At 46.5% G+C, this 19,763-nt stretch overlaps 1 protein-coding gene across 2 annotated transcripts in view; it reads left to right on the plus strand.

Annotated features, from left to right (window-relative positions):
• Positions 1-19,763, plus strand: part of FHIT (fragile histidine triad diadenosine triphosphatase) — a 1,351,032-nt gene that overhangs the window by 1,310,043 nt on the left and 21,226 nt on the right. For both annotated transcript variants that reach the window (XM_059662896.1, XM_059662897.1), the window contains one exon: positions 15,802-15,908. In XM_059662896.1, the coding sequence (XP_059518879.1) occupies positions 15,802-15,903 (102 nt within the window). In that variant the 3' untranslated portion in view covers positions 15,904-15,908. The remainder of the gene's footprint in view (positions 1-15,801; positions 15,909-19,763) is intronic.

Here is a 19,763-nt window from a genome sequence, read left to right on the forward strand (position 1 = left end):
TAGAGGTAATCGGGTGAAAATAAGGTCATCAGAGTGGGCCCTCATCCAGAAAGACTGGTATTCTTGCACAAAAGGAAATGTGGACACAGAGACAGCGATGTGAAGACGCCATGGGGAGATAAGGCAGAAATGTGGGTGATGGGCTAGCAGTGAAGCAATGCCAGACCTGCCAGCTGACCACCGCAATCTAGGAGAGGCACTGAGCGGACGCTCCCTCAGAAGGAACCAGTCCCGTCCACGCCTGATCTCAGAATTCTGGCCTGGGGAGCTATGAGATGAGCAGTTTCCATGTTTAAGCCACCAGGTCTGCGGTACTTTGTTATGGCCGCCCCAGGAGACTCATACAGCATGAGGTCCTCTACCCCATTTTACAGAGGCCCCGCTCCGAAAGTCTGTGTGATGTGTCCGAGCCTGCCACCCGGCAGGGCGTATAGTAGTAAAAACAGACTTGTGCCTGTGAAAATACATGGAAGCCTACTATTTCAGTCTAGGCTGTTCATTATGTGAGAAACTGTCTTAAATAGCAGGATGATTTTGTTTGAGTAGAAACTTTGAAACCTAAATAATTATCAGATGGCCATTTAAAAAAATCAGAACTAACCCACTGTCAGAGAAAACATGTTATTGGAATCAAGTAAGCTGGCGGCATAATCTGCAAATTCCATGTGTACTGCTGTGGTCTCTGAAACATAATTATCGAGCTTAAGTTAATCAAAATAATGCTCAGAAAATCTGGCCTGGCAGCCTGTGGTAGGTAATTATATATACTGATTAAACATGTGATCCACGGCGAGCAGAGGCCCAGGAACTCCATTTGCTGCAGACACTGCACATGTACAATTAGGGAGCCACACAGAAGAGTGTCCACACTGAGAAGGAAATCTGTGGGACGTGCAGGTGCCCACCGCACCCAGTGGAGGTCTGTAGCATCGCAGCAGGGCCAGCTCGGGAAGGGGAGGCGGCCAGGGGTGCTCACTGCTCACCACAGCCTGTGCCCCAAACTGTTGTTTCCATTTTCTCTCAAGTTCCTCTTTCGAAGGATGATTAGCTCTGGGACAAGCAGAGGTCATCTTTCTTGGTGATTATCCAACCTCTGAAACAATAAAATTGCCATTAGTGATGGGTCACAAATAAGGGTAGGATGCTGACCTCAAACATACCTTCATTTGTCCTTTGTTTGCTATTTGGTTTTCTCTCCAATTATCCTTGAAAGAGGGGAGTACCATTGGGGTCCATGGGCTGAGACCAGGGACACTCAAAGTTTGGCTTCTACTCAGATTCTTTATAAGTTTACTATATTACAAAAATGTATTAAGTAGATATAGTTGAATTTCAGGTTGATGAGATGCCATTTTGTTCTGTATCTCTCTTACAGCATATGTCTCTGCTCTTGCATTAGTGTTATAACAATCGTTTTGAGAACAAACTCTTCTTTGAGGCTAAGGATGGCCATAACTGTGTTGGCCTTCTGAATATCTGATCTGGGTGTTTATCTGGACAAGAAGTATTTAGTGAACACCTACTGTGTGCCTAGTTCTGGTCGTATAAAGTCAGTTGTGAACTAGATGCAGGCCACCCCTATTTTTAAATTGAGGGTCCTTTTTAGTAGAGAAGCAAGACTGGATGGCTCAAACTATTCACTTGACCTTCCTGGGCCGTCGTTTCCTTCTCTGCAAAATGGGGACAACAGCATTGTGCCTCCTGCCTGCTCAAAGTCAATCCAATGAGAGCCCATGTGCAAAAGTGCTCTGATTCCGAGACTTCATCTTCGTCTCCATCGCTCAGCAGATGTTCAATACTGTCCATGAGACAGAGAAGGAAGGTTGAGGGAGGCCCACCATCCGCCAGCTGTAAGATAAGATCACATCTCCGAGCCTTACCTGCCTCGCCGAAAAGGGAGATGGCAGCACCAAGGGCTCTTAGGAGGGTTAAGTGAGATCATTTCTGTTCCAGAGCCTGGCAATTAGCGAGCACGTAATAGGAATCCATAAGAATAACAGTAGTATTAGAACAATAATACGATTATGCTGTCATTATTCTCGGGCTCCCATCCTTCCCTGTTTCACTTCCCTGAAGCAGAAGGGTCCCTGCCATTGGACTGAAAGCCTTGCCCCTGCGGCCTGTTTCCCATAGAGCAGCATTTGTTTCTCATGCTTTCGCTGCTGCTTGCCTAAACCTGACTCCTTTTATCAGTAGACAAGCTCTCTCTCCACCCGAGGCCCAAATAACCATTTGCAAAGTGAAAGGACAATCAGTGGTTGGTTTTGCCTTTGGGGTGCCAAAAAAATTAGTTTGTCTGGTTTTTAAAATTTTTTATTTTGGCATCTGATTGACACAGTCTGAACAACTAATTAGGAACACTCGCAGATCTTGGACTGATAAATTGGCTAGTAAGCCAATTGGAGTCAATTATTGCCAAAATCAAAAATTAAAGAGCTAGAGGAGCAGATAGCTTGGGAATTAATGGCTTTTTCCAACACTCTGTTTCCTACCTAAATATCAATCAGCAAACTGTCTGTTGTCCCCAAATGGTGGGCAGCAGAAATGGAGCTAGGGCTTCGGAGCCCTGGAATACAGTCTCGGTGTAGGAATTGGCGCATACACAAGAGGACTGAAAGAAGCTATAAAATGTAGAAAGCATGTGAAATTTATATTACTACTGCAGACGTGTTTATTAAAATCCAGCAAGTATTACTTTTGCTTCGGAACTAGGACACGAGAGCAAATTTATGGAGAGAAGCATGTTTGGATGACTGTCTCACAGACATAGAGCTCTTAAGGCAGAGCAGTTTTAATTAAGAGCAGCATCCTGTGTGAAGTGTTATACCCAAATAGATCCTGGGGGGGGGGGGGCATTCAGTGGAGGGATAAATCAATTTCAGACATCTGGAATCCAATTAATAACGTCAGTGCTTTCACATGCAAATGCTACTGTGCAGTAATCCTATGGAGGGTCTGCAGTGGAAGCGGGATTTCCACAGGGAGGGAAATTGCAATCATCCTATGTGGTGATCCTACATGTTGCCCAGAGATGTTTGTTTCATCTGAGGCCTGCCGTTACATAGCCATTGCAGTGATGTTTAATGACTAACGAGCATCTGCAAATCAGACCCTCGCCCCTGGAGCTTTCAAGCCAGGGCACACGTGTGCCGCAGAGGCAGTATGGGAGGAGGGACGCCCCGGGGGTGCTCAGACTGGAGAGCGTTACAGATCTGCATCAGATACTAAGTCTAGGAATGAGCATTTACAAAAATATTTGTTTTGGGGCCTTTAAAGCGATACCTGAAATTATAAGAAACTATTTTAAAGCATTTTGATCTTTTATCTTTTCAAATCAACCAAATAAACTTCTTTAAACCCTTTGGTGGCACTGAGGTAAGATTAATTAAAGGATCAGGACACTTAAAAAAGATTTTTGTGGGTGTTTAATTCATATAGGTATAACTCTCAACATTAATATTTTCAGCTTTAATGAGAATATCAAAGATACTAATATTTAAAATTCAAGCCATATATATGTATATATGTATACATGTATATATGTATGTATATATATACATACACACACATACATAATCCAAGCCTAGGAGATATATATATATATTTATTTATATAACATATTATTTCTATTTGTATATATCCCTATTTTATATATTCATATTTATATTATGCATATTATTTATTATGTGTGTATATTTATAGGTATAAATATAAGTCCCAGGCTTGGCTCTGTCTACTGTGCCTCTTGGTAATAAATAATTGGGAGGTTAGATGCACAGTAGGAGGCAGAAAGAGGGAGGGCATCTCTTTTCGGGCCTGGTGCTTTGAAATGGTCACAAGCCTGGCAATGCACTTTAACTTTTCCCCCATGGTGAAGAAGTGAGTTTGCAGTCGCCTCATATCTCTGTTGTCTGTGCTGATTTCTGGGTTATGGTCACTTCTAGGGTTTTTAAAATTGAGCCAGCAATAAGGAAGCCTCAGTTTCTTTCCATTCAATATTCTGGCTTAAAAAATAAAAAGATGTTTGAGATCCCGTGTGACAAAGATCTGCCGCCACACATGGTGAGCTTAGCGTTTCAGCCACATCCAGGCTTTATGTCTTCATTAAAGAAGGTTTGTAAGTGAAATAGAGAGAGGCGTTTGGGAAGGTTGGCTCCTAATTTGTTTGTCAGCTCACGTGGACCAAGTTCTTTTAAGGGCATGGGAACAGCTCCCTGCGAAGTGAATGTGTTTGTGAGGGGGCAGTTTTGTAACCGAGGCAGAAGGAGTCGTATAGAAAGAAGAAATCATGAGCATCAGAGGAGTGGAATAGAGATTTCACATTGGTCGTTTTTCATCTGCCAATACGTGGTGCCGGTGCTAGGCACCTGGCCGGAGGGTGCTAGGGCAGCTCATGTAGCCCTGCCAAACATATGGGGAACATTGGAAAGGAGTTTGCGAGGTCAGCCTGCTCACTGTGGCCACCACCTGTGCAGATAGCTTGCCGCTCCCCTGCTTTTCTGTGGAGCTGCTGTTGAGGTGAGGGAGAGGCCCAGGCGCAGAGCCACGCTGCGCCAGCTGTTCTGGCTGCCTCTCTACCTTCACCTCGAGCACCTGGACATACTGTGTCTCCACGGGTTATCATTTTTCTGAGCCTAGAAAAGTAGGTGCTTAACGAGGGTGATGCGACCAAATGAGTCACTGACCCCCATTCTCTTCCAGCCTCCAGTGCCGAGGAAGGGAGGTTCGCCTCATCTCTGTTCATCTCTTGCCCTCTCTTTGGGCACTGCCTCTCTCTGCTCCAGCCCCTGCTCGGCAGGCAGCTCATGACCTCGCAGATACCGTCCTTCCTCTGATCCCTCTCAGCCAACCGCCACCTCCTCCGAGCAGTCTTCCCTGACCACGCTGTCTCATTGGTTCTCTTCATTGTTCTCTCTCATGGTGGCAATGGATTCGATTACTTGCAAATTGCCTGCTCTCTTGCCTAGAAGGGAAGCCTCTGGAGGGGCACCAGGCCGTGTCCAGCTTGCTCCCCACTGCGCGGTGCAGGTGCAATACACGGCGCTAGCGCCTGGTAGACACGGCACTATTTGCTGAACAACTGAGCGAGTTCTCTAGAGAAACCAGCTTCCGATGCTTGGGGGACCTGTGCTGTACATGCCCCCAACCTGATTCAGCTTCTCCCGGTGGGTCTGTCTGCAGGGCTCAGCCTTGCTGCCTGCAACATGGTGTTGAGCAGGAGTCTGAGGCTGTTTGTGGTGGCGTAGTTTTGGTTGCATGTTCTGTGTTGGCTTACCTTTGTGCAGTGCAGACATTCCACCGTCCTGAGGAATTGCTGTAGCGCCCGGATCCTGCTTCTCAAGGTTCTCTTAGTGCCTTTGAAAAAAAGAAGCCATAGTGCATATGAAACAAATGTGTAGAAGATGGAAATGAGACCAGAAGCTGGCCCTTCGCCGCTTCCCTTTCCTCATTCTGACATCACTCCAGCAGTCAGGGCAACACTTGCTCAAGCACCGATATCCCAAACACAGCGAAAGGCTCACGCAATGCGACTGGCCAAGAAAATTGCTTTTGGAACCAGTGTTTCCCTCCCCGAAGTTTGCTGCGTCACAGCCCTTCCTTTTAGAAAGGCTTTCATTTCTCAGTGAGCATGTTTGCAGAAACGGGAGGCCTGAGGAAATCAAACTGGTAGAAATCTCTAGTTCCTGACGCTTCACCAACTTCTTACCCATTGAAAGCGGGGAAGGGTCAGGGAGGCTGGAACTGGAACCTGGAGCCTGGGGCCTGGGCAGGTGCTGGTCAAGGCGCTGCTTCCTGAAAACTGCCCTGACCTGGAGTTGCCTTCGCAGAGGAGTGACCGCCAGGCCCTGCCCCTGGTGGAGGCTGATCTCTGTTTGCAACTTAGCTTTTCTGCTCTGTGCTGCTTTGTCAACTACGCTTTCTAAAATGTCAACCAAATGACGTTCCCAAGAATGCACAGAGCGGGTCCAGCAAACGATATGTCTAATCCCAACAAATACTGTTCCTAATTAGCCTTGGGATGTGAGTTCCTGAGGCTCAGATTTTCACCTGGAAAACGGGGTGAAGTGAGTCGGGAGGGAAAGTGCTGCTGGGAATTCTGCTCCCAGGGGTCAGGCACAGCGAGCAGCGGGGATAGGAAGATGGACAGTTCTGTGATTTGGTGATTTCTACTGTGAGCATCGGAGCTAGGCAGGAAGGAGGCTCTTTGCCCAATTAACTATTGTTGGGGGCTTATTATAATTTGAGGAGAATGAGCTCCTGGGTTTATGCAGCTGATGGCTACAGCAGTGGTCAGGCTCTTGCTGTAAAGGGCTTTCCCTCTGAAATGCTGAGCACAGGGATTAGGCAGCTTAGTCTCATCCCTCGCAAACAGGAGGCTCACTGGAGTAAGCCCTGAAGGGAATGGCAGCCGTGGAGTGTCTTAGGAATAACTCCAGATGGCACTGCACTCTGTGCAGACAGTTCTCAAGTGCACTGACTCCCATGTTGTCCCCCACATTCTCCCCAGCCATAGTCTAGCTTCCAAGTCCTGCTCCTTAACCACCTGATGTCTTGTAAGAAAGCTCTGCATGGTGGCCGCCAGGAGGCAGTGCAGCAGGCCTTTCTTTAACCTCAGATTTCAAGTTAGCCTCCCTGCTGGCTCCCCTGACAGGAGGGGACTCATTTGATGTTTAAATCAAAATCAACTCTGCGTAGGACCAGAAGCCAGGGTTGCCCTTTTCTGAGCTGCTCTTAGCAAGCTTCCGATGGAAACCTGCAAATGTTAATATCCAACCAATTAAAGTGATTTTCTGATGGCAGGCATGAGTTGCCCGCCTTGGTTTGCACAGGTTTTATAGGTTACACAGTATAGGATGCTCTGAAGACCTTTCTCAGTACAGTCGACTGAGAAATATCTGGTCCAAACTGTGATGAGGGCGAAGTCTCATTTGCTGCTTTGGCAATCGGCTTGACAATGTGATACTTTAATGTATAATTGGATAAGCAATTGGGTTCTGTTATAGTACAGTGGTTTGGCATAATTATTTTCCAGGGCTGTGATTTTCTCGTTAATAAATACTTTGGGGGGTTACAAATTCTTAAACATCAACACTCTATGCTCCTTGAAAGTAGGCTGTCATTAATTAATATAAGAGCTTATTTCAGCATTTGGGCCCCACTGGCAGCGCTAAAGAAACGTTTGCTTTTACTCAAGCAAGTTAGGCTGAAGCCAGAGCTTTGGCAACTCATCAGAGGATGAATGCCGTGTTGATTACCTGAGCTCCTCTGGACAAAGGACAAAGACCTGGGCTTGGGAGCCTTCACAGAGACCAGAGGGAATGTGATTGCACTTAAAGGTCTCACCATCTAGCAATCAGCTTGGGGTTCCAGTTCATAAGATCCCGCACACAGAGAGTTAGAAGAAAAGCCATTAACATATTTTTGCACAAAGAAATAGTTGAATAACCTCAGGGTTCTAAGGAAGCCAAGTGGCAGCACAATACCTTTTTTTTTTTTTTTTTTGGTATCAAGTGAGAGCATGAGGTGATTGATTAGGACCCCAGGAAAGCCCAGCGTGGGTGACTGTCTGCTCAATAACCGGCAGTTGGAGAAAAGTTTGGTTCTAGGGAGGAAACTCATGCAAAATGGATGCTGTGCGTGTGTGTGAGCGAGAGACAGCCTCCAAAATCATGGCATATTTCTCGCCACCAATCTACTAGCAAATGGTCCGGGAAGGCTACCGGGACTTGGGACTGTGAGAAGCACAGGACGGAAGGGAGGCACAGACTTTGCACTAGCTCTGAGCAGCCTTGAGCAGGGGAGCCGTGTGTGCTACACAAAGAGCCAGGAAGGCAGTTCCCACAAAGGAACTGCGCATGTTGCCGCTGACTCAACACCACACAGGTTTACAGGGCAACAGAGCACTCCCTCGTCCCTCCTGCCCGTCCTCGCCCCTACCACCCAGCTCCTGTCACTTCTTGTCTGGCTGCCACTGTCTCCCTCTAATTCCTTCTCCAGCCAGGCCACCTTTTAGGAAAACTATTCTCAGTCCTTCACTCCTCTGCTTCTACCCCTTTAATATCTTTTTCGCACCAAAGGTAAAATCCAAATATTTAGCCACCCCCACGGGCTGCAGATGCTGTTCCCTCACTCTTCTCGCCAGGTTCTCCACCACCGAGCTCCCTTCTCCCAGCTCATTGCTCAACAGATTTCTAATTGTTTACTTCTCAGCTTAAAGTCACCCTCAGTGAGGCCTTTCTCCACACCCCACCCCAAGTTCGCCACCCCCGCAGACCACAGTGCTCTGCTTTCTTTAGCGCTCTCACAATATGACATTATTCTGATGTCCAAGATCTGCCCCCAAAATTGGAAGCTTCCTACAGGTCAGCCCAGTCAGAACAAGCACACCCACCTCGCTCAGCTGCCCTTCCCACCTCTGGAGCCTCCTAACTTGACTCTCAAAAGCTTTCAAACTAGGTTAGCCCCCTCCCAGCATCTTTCTGTTTAGCAATGCCCATCTCACTCATAATTAACCATTTGGTGTCTCCCTTCCCTACCTGGGTGCCCCATGAGGACAGTAAAGGGGGTCTGTCTGGTTCAGCGCTTTAGGGCGGGGCCTCCCCTAGCATGGCAGGGACAGAACAAATATCTGGTGTATTAATATGTGGTCATTAATGCCATGTTTAATGCCAATTTCCCACATTGTTTTACTTAATGTTTTTTTAATCAATTCTTATTTTTAAGTTAAATTTACAAGGAAATTTGAGATGATATCATAAATGGGAGATAACACTAAAAATAAACATGGTCTAGATCCCCTGACTGGTTTGGCTCGGTGGATAGAGCATTGGCCTGCGGACTCAAGGGTCCCGGGTTTGATTCTGGCCAAGGGCATGTGCCTTGGTTGCGGGCACATCCCCAGTTGGGGGTATGCAGGAGGCAGCTGATCGATGTTTCTCTCTCATCGATGTTTCTAACTCTCTATCCCTCTCCCTTCTTCTCTGTGAAAAATCAATAAAATATATTTTTTAAAAAATAAATAAACATGGTCTAGACAGAAATCTCTTATTTTCTTCTAGCTAGAGTCTGGGTGGCTCCACCCTTGTGTGAGAGGTCATGTGGACACCACATTAAGGCCATGCTAGTATCAACTGAGACTCTCTTTTATATATATATTGATTCAGGGAGGAAGGGAGAGATAAAACCACCAATGATGAGAGAGAATCATTGATCAGCTGCCTCCTGCATGCCCCCACTGGGGATCGAGCCCACAACCTGGGCATGTGCCCTTGACCAGAATTGACCCCGGAACCCTTCAGTTCACAGGCCGATGCTCTATCCACTGAGCCAACCCAGCTAGGTTGGGACTTTTTGATTAATCAGAAGAACTGAAAGATGATGGAAAAGGGAGCAACTTTCGCACCAGGCTTCAGAGCTGTTTGCAGCTTTCATTGTAGACTGGAGGACACCTTTGGGGGCCTGGGACGTGTGTTTCATCTTGAAACACTGGAATGTTAAGATTTCTCAAAAAGGCAAAGGAACTTCAGCTCTCTTGACGACTCTCATGGGTGATCAGGCGTTGCTGGAACTCCCTGTCAGGATCATGAGGGAGAGCAGTGCCAGTAGTGGGTGAAGCTGCCATGGGCACAGGGGCAGGAGGGATGGCACACACTTAGCACCCATGGCCATGAGAACCCTTCCTTAAAATCACAGTGCGCATCCTGACTTTTTAAAGTCAGCTCTGGACCCCGATCCCAGCGAGAATGACTCTGAGGTATTCTGAGGACACTATGAAGGAAATTATAGCTTAATACTTACACCAGACCAACTTGTATTAAATTATGTATGTATGAATCTGTCTTCCCTTTTGGGTGGTGAGACCCCAGAAAGCAACAATTTTTGGCTTACTTATTTTTAGAGCTTTCATAAGACCTAGACCAGTGCCTGGAATATATCCTGTGCTCAGTAAGTGCTTGCAGACCAAATAGAAGGTAGTAACAGAGAATTAGGTCTAAAACTCAAAGTATTCATTTCCCCATTCATTGAAGTATTTCCCTTGCCATACTTAGTAGGAACCACAGACCCATAAGACATGGTTTATTTAAGCTCTCTGCTCCTTGTATTGTTTTGCAAAACTAATAACAGTGAGAGATGTAAGTATATATTCAGCCACTTGCTTCTTGAAGAAGTGGCTTAAATAGTCCCTCCCACCCACACCTTTGAAGATAGTTTGGCATTTTACTACAGATTACTCCCAAATTCTGAAAAGTATTTAAGTCACCATGAATCACTCCTCGCCTGTACTCCATGACCCAGCTATTATAATGCCAATAGCAAAGGCACTCTGAGCATTACACCCGGGAATCAATTATGACCCACATGTCTCACAATTACAGCCTCTGTGCACAGAAAGGCACAGTGTCCATACATCAGCACTGCAATCAGAAGTCCCGTCAACACCTCCTCCCCCGAAAATTCTTTCAGGCAGATAAAGTAGGGTGACTGCAGGTACTTAAAAAAAAAATCTCTTCTCAGAGCTGTCTAGAAATAGAATTCCCTTTGAGCAGCCATCACAGACTTTATTCTGTTGAAGGTGAATAAAGTCTTGGGTACAAGTTTTTGCAAACTTTGTAAAGTTGGCACGTGAATCGAGTATCTGTGAGAACAGTTTCAGCTGCTGTTGCACAGGGAAAGGATTGAATCTGTATCACGTGGGCCGTGGCCACTGAGCATTTTCACAGCTTAACTGTGTGACGGAACCGCAGCGGGGAGAGACGGATACCACAGCGCACTGAATACCCCCACCTGGAGGAAGGGTTGCTATTCTAAGTGCTACTAAGAAAGAAAAAGTAAATTATGACACCCCATCAGTTTTAGGACATGCTTTGATTTCAGAGATGTTAAAATGTGAAAAGCAGTATATCTTAGAACCGATAAACTATGGCTTTTAAACAGGGCTGACGGTTTACTCTGAATGTCATGCAATAATAAGGCCTGGAATGGACCAAGTGGTAGCCTTGAATTTGATCATCCTTTGGACATTTTCCTCTGTCTTTTCTAAGGTTCACAGCTGGGCAGGTTTGGGAATAACCCCAATGCTGGAGGCTCCTCAGATCACCCCGTCACCCCATCACTCTTCATTCTAACACGATTTCTTTGTGAAACTAAGTTGACTCTCCCCCTCCCAGCATGTTTCCACTTGGCAATGTCCATCTCACTCACAATTAACCATTCGGTGTCTCCCCTCTTTACCTGGGTGCCCCATGAGGACAGTAAAGGGGTCTGGCTGGCTCAGTGCTTAAGGGCAGGGACAGAACAAATATCTGGTGTATTAATCCATGGTCACCACCTGTCCCCGCAGACAGCTAAAGGTAATCTAGAAGATTCATAGGAGGGAAGCCCCTTCATTAGAGCTTGCCCAAGGCAAACAGTGCCTTTCCATAAGCCATTGCTTAGGATCATAGTGCCTATCCCAGTGAGCCAGGCAATGGCTTCCGGCCACCAGGCTCTGTGGTTGCCTCAGGAAAGCAGAATTCGACTCCAAACCACAGCATGTTCATTTCCAAGTCACCTGGGTGGCTCTTCCAGGACCTTTCCCAGGGTCCCTTTTCCTGCAGAGACCAAAACTCCATTCCAAGGCTTCTGAGCTAGATCAGTGTCCCGGGACTGCTGGCATGGCCTGTGGCCCAGGCTCTCCTCTCACAGGGCGCGTGCAGGACAAAGCAGGCTGCAGCGAGTCTGCAATGGACAGCCTCAAACCTGTTGGCAGGGCTGCCAGCAGGAGGCTAAAGACACATGCTTCAGTTCCTTATGAGCACGGCTCTATCTACATACACAGACGAACAGTTAAGTGCATCTTAGCATTGCCTGAGAAATTTGAAAACAATTCCCAAACCCAGGCTGCCACCAGACCAATTAAATGGGAATCCCTGGGGAGGAGCCTGCATCAGCAGTTTTTAAAGTTCTTCCCGTGATTCCCGTGAGCAGCCAGGGTTGAGCATGGTGTTCTTTTTTCCTCTTGCTTTGTTGTTAGACACAACGTATAAACACAAAACAGCAGGGATCCTCTTGGACCTCAAAAAAACAGCAAGGAAGGAGGAGGTTCCAGAAACTTTTTTAAAGTACAAGACACGTTAGTGCCCAGACCAAGGGCGTGGGTGGCAGGCCACAGCCAGAGTCAGACTAAAGGCTCCTCCCTCTCCTCAGAGCCAGGACATCCCCAAGGAGCATCTGAGCTTCCCCAGAAAGGCCTCCGCCCAGAGGATGGGTCTTGCTGCGTCCCCCCCTTGGGGAATCGTGTGTACCAGGGGCCTTGCTATGACCCTACAGATGACTTCATTTGAAGCCGTTTCATCAAGTGCAAAGTCAAAGCAGAACGTTGGGATCTCCAGACCCTTTGTTAAGTCCACTTCTAACTTGGGCTCATGTAAAAGGGGAGACACTTGCTAGAAACTGAAATCACATCCATGTCTTTCTTGGCCAATCCTTGTTTCTTCCACGGGTGTTTCCTAACACAAACGCATATGCTGTGCTCTTCGATAGGATCAGCAGAGTAAGTGGCTGACCACCCAAAGCAGCCCGAAAATCTTTAATCATCTGGGCAAAGTCCCCGTTTGGAAAGCTGCTGTCATACTCCTGAGCTCGCTTTATTCTCATTTCAGAGTGGGCCTTCTCTTCTCGCTCATTCTTTATCCTCCCCATTGCCTTCACAACACGAGTTCCTCCGCACTGAGCTCACAGCCTTTGCACACTGACCTCCTCGCTGACCCGTGTAAATGGCATTTCAGCCCCTGCAGGGCAGGAGTTCCTAGGGGGGCGGTAGCCACTGAACGCTGCTGCGGGGACTTGCAGGGGCAGCTCCACTCCATTCATTCTCCTGAGTGGGGATGTGAACCACTGAGAGTGGGCACCGGGGAGCGGCTTCGGAGACCTTCCTCTGGAGCAGGAACTGTGGATTGACTGATGTGCGTGTTTGTTTCGCTACATTCACCTGCCGGGGCAGATTATCCTTCGGGTGTAAGGGAAGACGCTCTAAGAGTTCTGGGTTTATTGCAGCCACATCATCAAAATCAATCTCTTTGCTCTTTGTGGCACCTCCTTCTGTCCACTCCACTGAAACACAGGCTTTCTCCAAGTCCCAGTCCTTCCACTGGCACTGTGACTGAAGCCATGACTGTGTTGGATCTTTGTGTGGAGACCAGGAAACAAGCAGGCCTGAAGTGACCAGTCCCTCAGGCCATCAGCAGGTGGGCGGGGAAAACACACCAAACTACAGCTAACCCTCCAAAGTCCTGAGCGTGGACGAACTAAAGAAAGCCACAGGCTTGCCTCGCGGCATTCAGGAGGGAAACCTCTCAGTTTTAAAAACCACGTACAACAGAGCTTTGCAAATATGACTAGTTTTTGTTGTATTTATTTCCTATTTTCCGTAAACAACTTCTAAGCGTTGGAACAACGTTGCCATCTGTAAGGCATATGTCAATAACAGACGGTCGCCTAATAATTAGAAAGTCATTAACGTTTGCCAGCTCTAAATTATTTGGATTCATCTGGTATGATCCACACTGATGAGGCCACTTAAATGCTTGATTTCTGTGTCTTCCGATGGCGGAGCCAGATGAGGGAAGACCATATTTTCTGAGCTTTGCATTGTTCTTTGTCATCCGACTGAATTGTTACTAGATGGATTTATAACAGATCTGAAGCTGGTATCAAAATGAAAATTAGTTCTTGAGTAGAAAAATGGCAATGCAGTTTGACTCGCCTGTAGCAATTGTGTCAGATCTGCCTCTGCAAGGGAGGAAATGACTTCTTAATGTGGTTTTCTTCCACGAAGGAGAATTAAATCTATGTGGCAAGATGTAAAACCAGGGTGCTGGCAGCCAGATTCTGAAGGGAAGATCCATGACCCTCATAAACATATCTGTGGCCTGGTTATATGCTAATGAACCTCATTTAGGGGAAGGCTTCCCCTGGGTGGAAAGATAGCTCCGCTATTGTCCCCTCACTGTTTTCCTTCTGTAGCAAAGTTTGCTCTCAGATAATGGGGCAATTTCTCCATCTGCTGCCAGCTGCCAGGGTGGGGGTCTCTGGGTCAGATTTAGAGTGATTTGGCCAATCACTGAAACAGCAAATCCCACTATTTTCGTTGGTAGAGTTTTTGCTGAGTCAGCAAGATTATTTTAGAAGGAGCGGACTTTTGGGCAAATGCACCTGCTGGGTGGAGCAGGGTGTGTAGCACAGTCTACGGGTGGCCCTGGAGTTCCTCAGGGATGGATTAACAGGCAAAATCAGTTGTTGGGAACAACACTGGTGCTTCCACTGCCTCGCCAGGGGATCTCTGACAGGAGAATGCACCTCTGGGGACCTCACCTTCTTCCCTGGCAAGATGGAGCTCAATAGTTCCTGCCTTGTAAGTGGGTTATTGTCAGGATTCAATGAAATGCAAGATGAAATAACACATACCAAAGGCACTGCCCTTCACATCCTAAATACTAACCATCATTGATGCTGTTAAATAATTTGCCTCACTCTCCTCAAATGGCTTAACACAAAATACTACACTGCAGTCTGTGAAGAAGTTATACCTTCAGCATTTTGTGGTGTATAGAGTCTCACACAGGAATAACGGATTTAGTTAATAAAACTGAATTGCAGTAGGACATTAAGGGGAAAATTGAGCTGTTCAAAAGGAGAGTTCTGAGAACAGCCCCTCTCTCTGATAGAATGGAAATGTTATCCACTCTATATGTAAATCTGAGACATATACAAGATATTTTTTAAAGAAATATGGGCATCTGAAGGGGATTTTTAAATGATTCAACTAAGATCAGTTGTTAATATTTTGGTGTTTCCTAATTTAATTTTTTACTGTTTACCTGCTTGAAGCCTCTTTTAATAGACATACTCTTATTTCTCACTCTGTACTTATGGCCCTCGTATTATTACCGTAAATGTGCTTGGGCTATTTTGGTTCACTGAACAATACTGCTCAAAGCTCGTATAAGAGAGTGGTAGGTAAATCCAGGCCAGATGAGAGGAATGATAATGGCAGGCAGCAAGCTCCATGCCTGGTAAGTGAAATGAATGAATGAATGATGAGGGCTGAAAAAGAAAATTAGCATCTTGTGGGGATTATAAATGGCAGGATGCCCCCTCAATCTGTGACTCCTACACCCAATCCCGGCAGACAGTTCCAAGCAGAGAACAGGCCCTCCTGTGTTAGGCAAAGAGGCAGGCTGTGAGCGAACCTCAGCATAATGCTTGCCAATTCCAAAGAAATAACCCGAGGGCTGGCTGTCAAAGACGTGGGGGGATTAGGATTTACGTGCACGATGCGCCGGCGGTGGCCAGCCAGGGAGATTTTCCACAACCCAGGCCTTTTCAGCACAAGGTTATACAGAGCACAGAAAACAGGGCATGCTTCGGGAGGGGGCCTGCTTGCCCATAAGCTGTGTGAGACCGCAATGCTAGCTAGCTGTTTCTCTGTCGTTTCTTGCCTGAGGAGCTGGCCAGTCCACTTACTGATGGCCTTCATCGTGTTCCCCCAGGGCGAGAGGGGAGGTGGAGCATGGGAAGGGGCCCATGTTCTCACACACCAAACAGCAACCTAATATGGTTATTTTATTGCAAATGCTGGAAATGTGATTTTATACAGGAAACCACCCCATACTCAAATTTTGGCAACCAAGGCAATTAAAAGACACACACCCACACCTCCCAGCCTATGATCTGCAATTCTGTTCAGTTGCCCCACAGTACTTGTTCAAGGAGATCTCAAGGATCCATTAGAGCTAATTCTGTGTTGTCTTTTCTCCAAAGCTCCAGACACATGACAAAGAGGGAGTGGACTCCCCAGCCCTGTGGAGATCAGAGGAGGAAATGGCAGCAGAAGCCGCGGCGCTGCGGGCCTACTTTCAGTGACACAGGTAAAGGCTCCACCTCCTCCCCACAGAGACCCTCCAGGGGCCTCAGGAAAGGGGCTCCCTGTGCAGGTTGGGGATGTCGAAAAGCAGCTGCACCAACATTCTAGGCTGGTGGCTGCAAAAGACAGAGAAGCCAGAGTAAGGACAACCCGGGTTCCTAAGGCCTAAGCCATCCTGTGAGTTCCCTCTCCTATCTCTTCTCTTCCTGCCAGCCCACCCTCACCTCTCTCCTGTTTCCTCCTCTCTGATCCTGCTCTTCTCCAATCCAGTTTTCGCAAAGCAGCCCAAGATAGTTTGTAACTCAAACCTGATCATCTAAGATAGCGGTTCTCAACCTGGGGGTCAAACAACCCTTTCGCAGGGGTCGCCTAAGACAGCCGTGGGCAAACTACGGCCCACGGGCCGGATCCGGCCAGTTTGAAATGAATAAAACTAAAAAAAAAAAAAAAAAAAAAAAAAAGACCGTACCCTTTTATGTAATGATGTTTACTTTGAATTTATATTAGTTCACACAAACACTCCATCCATGCTTTTGTTCCGGCCCTCTGGTCCAGTTTAAGAACCCATTGCTGCCCTCGAGTCAAAAAGTTTGCCCACCCCTGGCCTAAGACCATCGGAAAACACACATATAATTACATATTGTTTTTGCGATTAATCACTATGCTTTAATTATGTTCAATTTGTAACAATGAAAATACATCCTGCCTATCAGATATTTACATTACGATTCATAACAGTAGCAAAATTAGTTATGAAGTAGCAATGAAAATAATTTTATGGTTGGGGGTCACCGCAAGATGAGGAACTGTACTGAAGGGTCGCGGCATTAGGAAGGTTGAGAACCACTGGTCTGAGAGGTTAAAATCCTTTAAGGGAGTCACAGCATCCTTAGGCTCAAGGCCCACAATTCCCCTGTCCGTCTGACAGGTGCTGTGGACCAGCTGTCTCCAGACCAGGTCAGCCACGCCTCTGCTCCGGCTGCTGGTTAGTAAATCACCCTTTGCGTTTCCATGTAGCTTTGGCTGCTAGGAAGCTCAGGCCACAGGGAAAGGCCAAGGTGAGAAAGATGTTTTGCATTAATGGTATTTAACCATGAGGAGATCATAGATTTCAGATGCTGGTAGAAATCTATAGCCAAGCTCCTTTTAAGGATGCATATAAACACCAAATTTTTATATAATGTTAAGGGGATCATGGATCTTCTGAAATTAATGACTAAATAGGGTTGTCATGAAATATTGGGATACATACACCTAGATGAAAAAATAATTTGTTGTTTAATCTGACATTGAAATTTAGCTGGACATCCTGTATTCTATCTGGCACCCCTGTTAAACCTCCTTACATTGTTTTTTTTTTCATCTGTTTTTATGTAAATGTGTTTATATTATAACCTGTTGAAGTATGTTAGTTACTAATTAAATACAATTAGTGGAAAAATACTAGTAGCAACTGAATTATATAAAATGGAATCAACCACTTAGTGATCATGAATTTTGGCTAGAAAACGCATTCATTTATTTCCTTTTTACTTTGTAAAGTAAGCCCTTTTCAGTTAGTTTCAAGTGTATGTGCACTTGATAGCTCCCCCCTCCTCCCCTTTGAAAGTGTTCTGATTACTGGAAGAGGCAGTTTTAACTGCCGCTCCTTCCTTACCGTGGGCGTGCTCAGGCCCTTGCATTCTAGAAAGCTGATTTCATTCCCCCAGGCCACTGGCTTGTCAGCTCAGCACTGGATTGCCTGAAGGGACAGCGTGTAGTGCTAGCAGAAGCTGTCTTTGATATTTCATTCTCACCCATTCACCTCCTCATTTCTTTCTTTTTAGGATCAAGCTAGTTTACCTAAGAACACAGGCCTAGGAGCATGCCTGCCATCCTCCTCCTGTCCTCTTCTCAAAGCGAGTGTGTCATTTTGGAACGTCCGGTCTGAATGGGGTGCCATGCCTCAGAGTCAGCTTCCTAGGCTGGCTTTCCTTCTGTCTGGGTTTCCTGTGTAATGGCAAGAAAGCTCTAGGCTTTCCCCGAGGCTTGCTGCATTGGAGGGCTTTGTCTTACCATTTGCTCCTAGACACTTCGAGAGGATTTAGACTGCTCACCCAAGCTCCCAGTATGCTTTGTCCCTTTTTGCTTCTGTCTTGCCTTGAGGCCTAGCATCTCCTACCTTAGAAGTCTCACCAGAAAGGTTGTTACCTTAACTTGTTATACAAGCGATTGCACAGTGTGTGAGTTTTTAAATTAACTGGCATGAACTTCTCTCTTTAAGGGCTTTTGTTTACAGACCAAACAAATCCCCTCCTGTTGTCTGGGCAGTCGGATGGGTGATGAGGGTTGCCCAATAGACACAACTAGTAAACATCATTTCCTGTTGTATAAGGGGACTACATGTCCCTCTCTTTACAGACAGAGGGGAAAGGAACCGTTTTGTTTAGGAAACCTGCTCAGTGAGTTGATCCACCTGGCTCTGTGACACCTATCCCCCACCCCCCTTTTGAAAATGCATCTATACACCCAATGTTTATACAGTGTTAAAGAGTTCCTTGAACTTCTGAATCTGTTAATAAATTGGGCTGTCATGCAATATTTGGACACACCCATACTTTAAAGACTAACATGACTTCAGACCTGCGCCAGCCCCGAGGCCAGTGCTCCCCATGTCTCTGACCAGGTGCGTGGGGGAGATGAGGCACATGTGGGAAAGCTAGGGTCAGCTTCCCTAGGGAGTAGAGGCCCTCCTGTCCCTGGTGGGAGGACAGCAGGCAGGAAGGTCTGCACCACGCCCATTGCCTCCCACGGGGACACTCGATGTCCTGGCTGATTGGATCTGTTTGCAGCCACCCCTTCTCCTGGGAGGCCAAGTGTTTAGGGCTTGACCTTCACACTCTCTTTGCCATTAGTCTTCCTTACGAACAAGCACATGGCAAAGAAGAATGTGCAAACTATGCCCAGAGATGCCCTAAATAGGAAAATGGAGTATAATAGGCAAAAAGCTGCTCTCTGCTGAATGTTTGGTATGGAAATTCCTAGCAAATCATTCAGTCAGTAGCAATCCTGTTCTGTATCTTTTTTTCTCCCAGTTTCCTTTTTTTAACTTTAATGTTATTGTTGACACTATTACCGATGTCCCCATTAACCTCCCCCCTTCCCATCACCATACTGTTTGTTGTCTGTGGCTTATGCATCTGTGTTCTTTAGCTAATCTCTTCACCTTCTGCATGACAGGGTTGCCATAGGACCACAAAAATAAACATTCCAATACTATCAACTGTTTCCTCAGCCTCTTGAAGGCATCTACGTTAGGTTAGTTCTGTAGAAGAATTCTCCTGATCCCCCGCTACAACCTGCAGGTTTTGGCCCTTCTCTTTGTCCCTTGCCTAGCAGAAAATTACTTTGAACTGCAGTTTCTTAAACAATAGAGGAAAACAGACTTTGTCTGTGCCATGCAGAGAACAAGCCAGCTATCTGAGAGCTGCTGAATGAAGCTGCTGCAGTTGTCTCACTCTCCACCTGACAGATCCCTGATGAGGTTGGCAATCCCTTGGTTCCAGGAACTCACTCTCTGCCGTCTGTGTAGGTGAAATGATGTGCTGCCTCCCCGCACACTGGGCTGAGTGTGGGAGGGGGCTTCTGCAATTGCTCTTTCAGTCTGGGTTCTAAATCACATTAGATGACAGTGGGTCTGCATTCTTTACCTTATCTTGTGCCCTTCCTGGAACATAATCATTCGTTATTTAGGTACTCAATACTAGGTTTTTCTGCCCCTAAACACCCACGTTACATTTCCTACTGAATTTTAAAGCGATGAGGTGTGTACTAGTGAGGGAAGGTTTTGTTGTCTCCCCCACCATTTCCACCCCATGTT

Source organism: Myotis daubentonii, chromosome 14 (assembly GCF_963259705.1).
Source record: "Myotis daubentonii chromosome 14, mMyoDau2.1, whole genome shotgun sequence".
Taxonomy (NCBI): Eukaryota; Metazoa; Chordata; class Mammalia; order Chiroptera; family Vespertilionidae; genus Myotis; species Myotis daubentonii.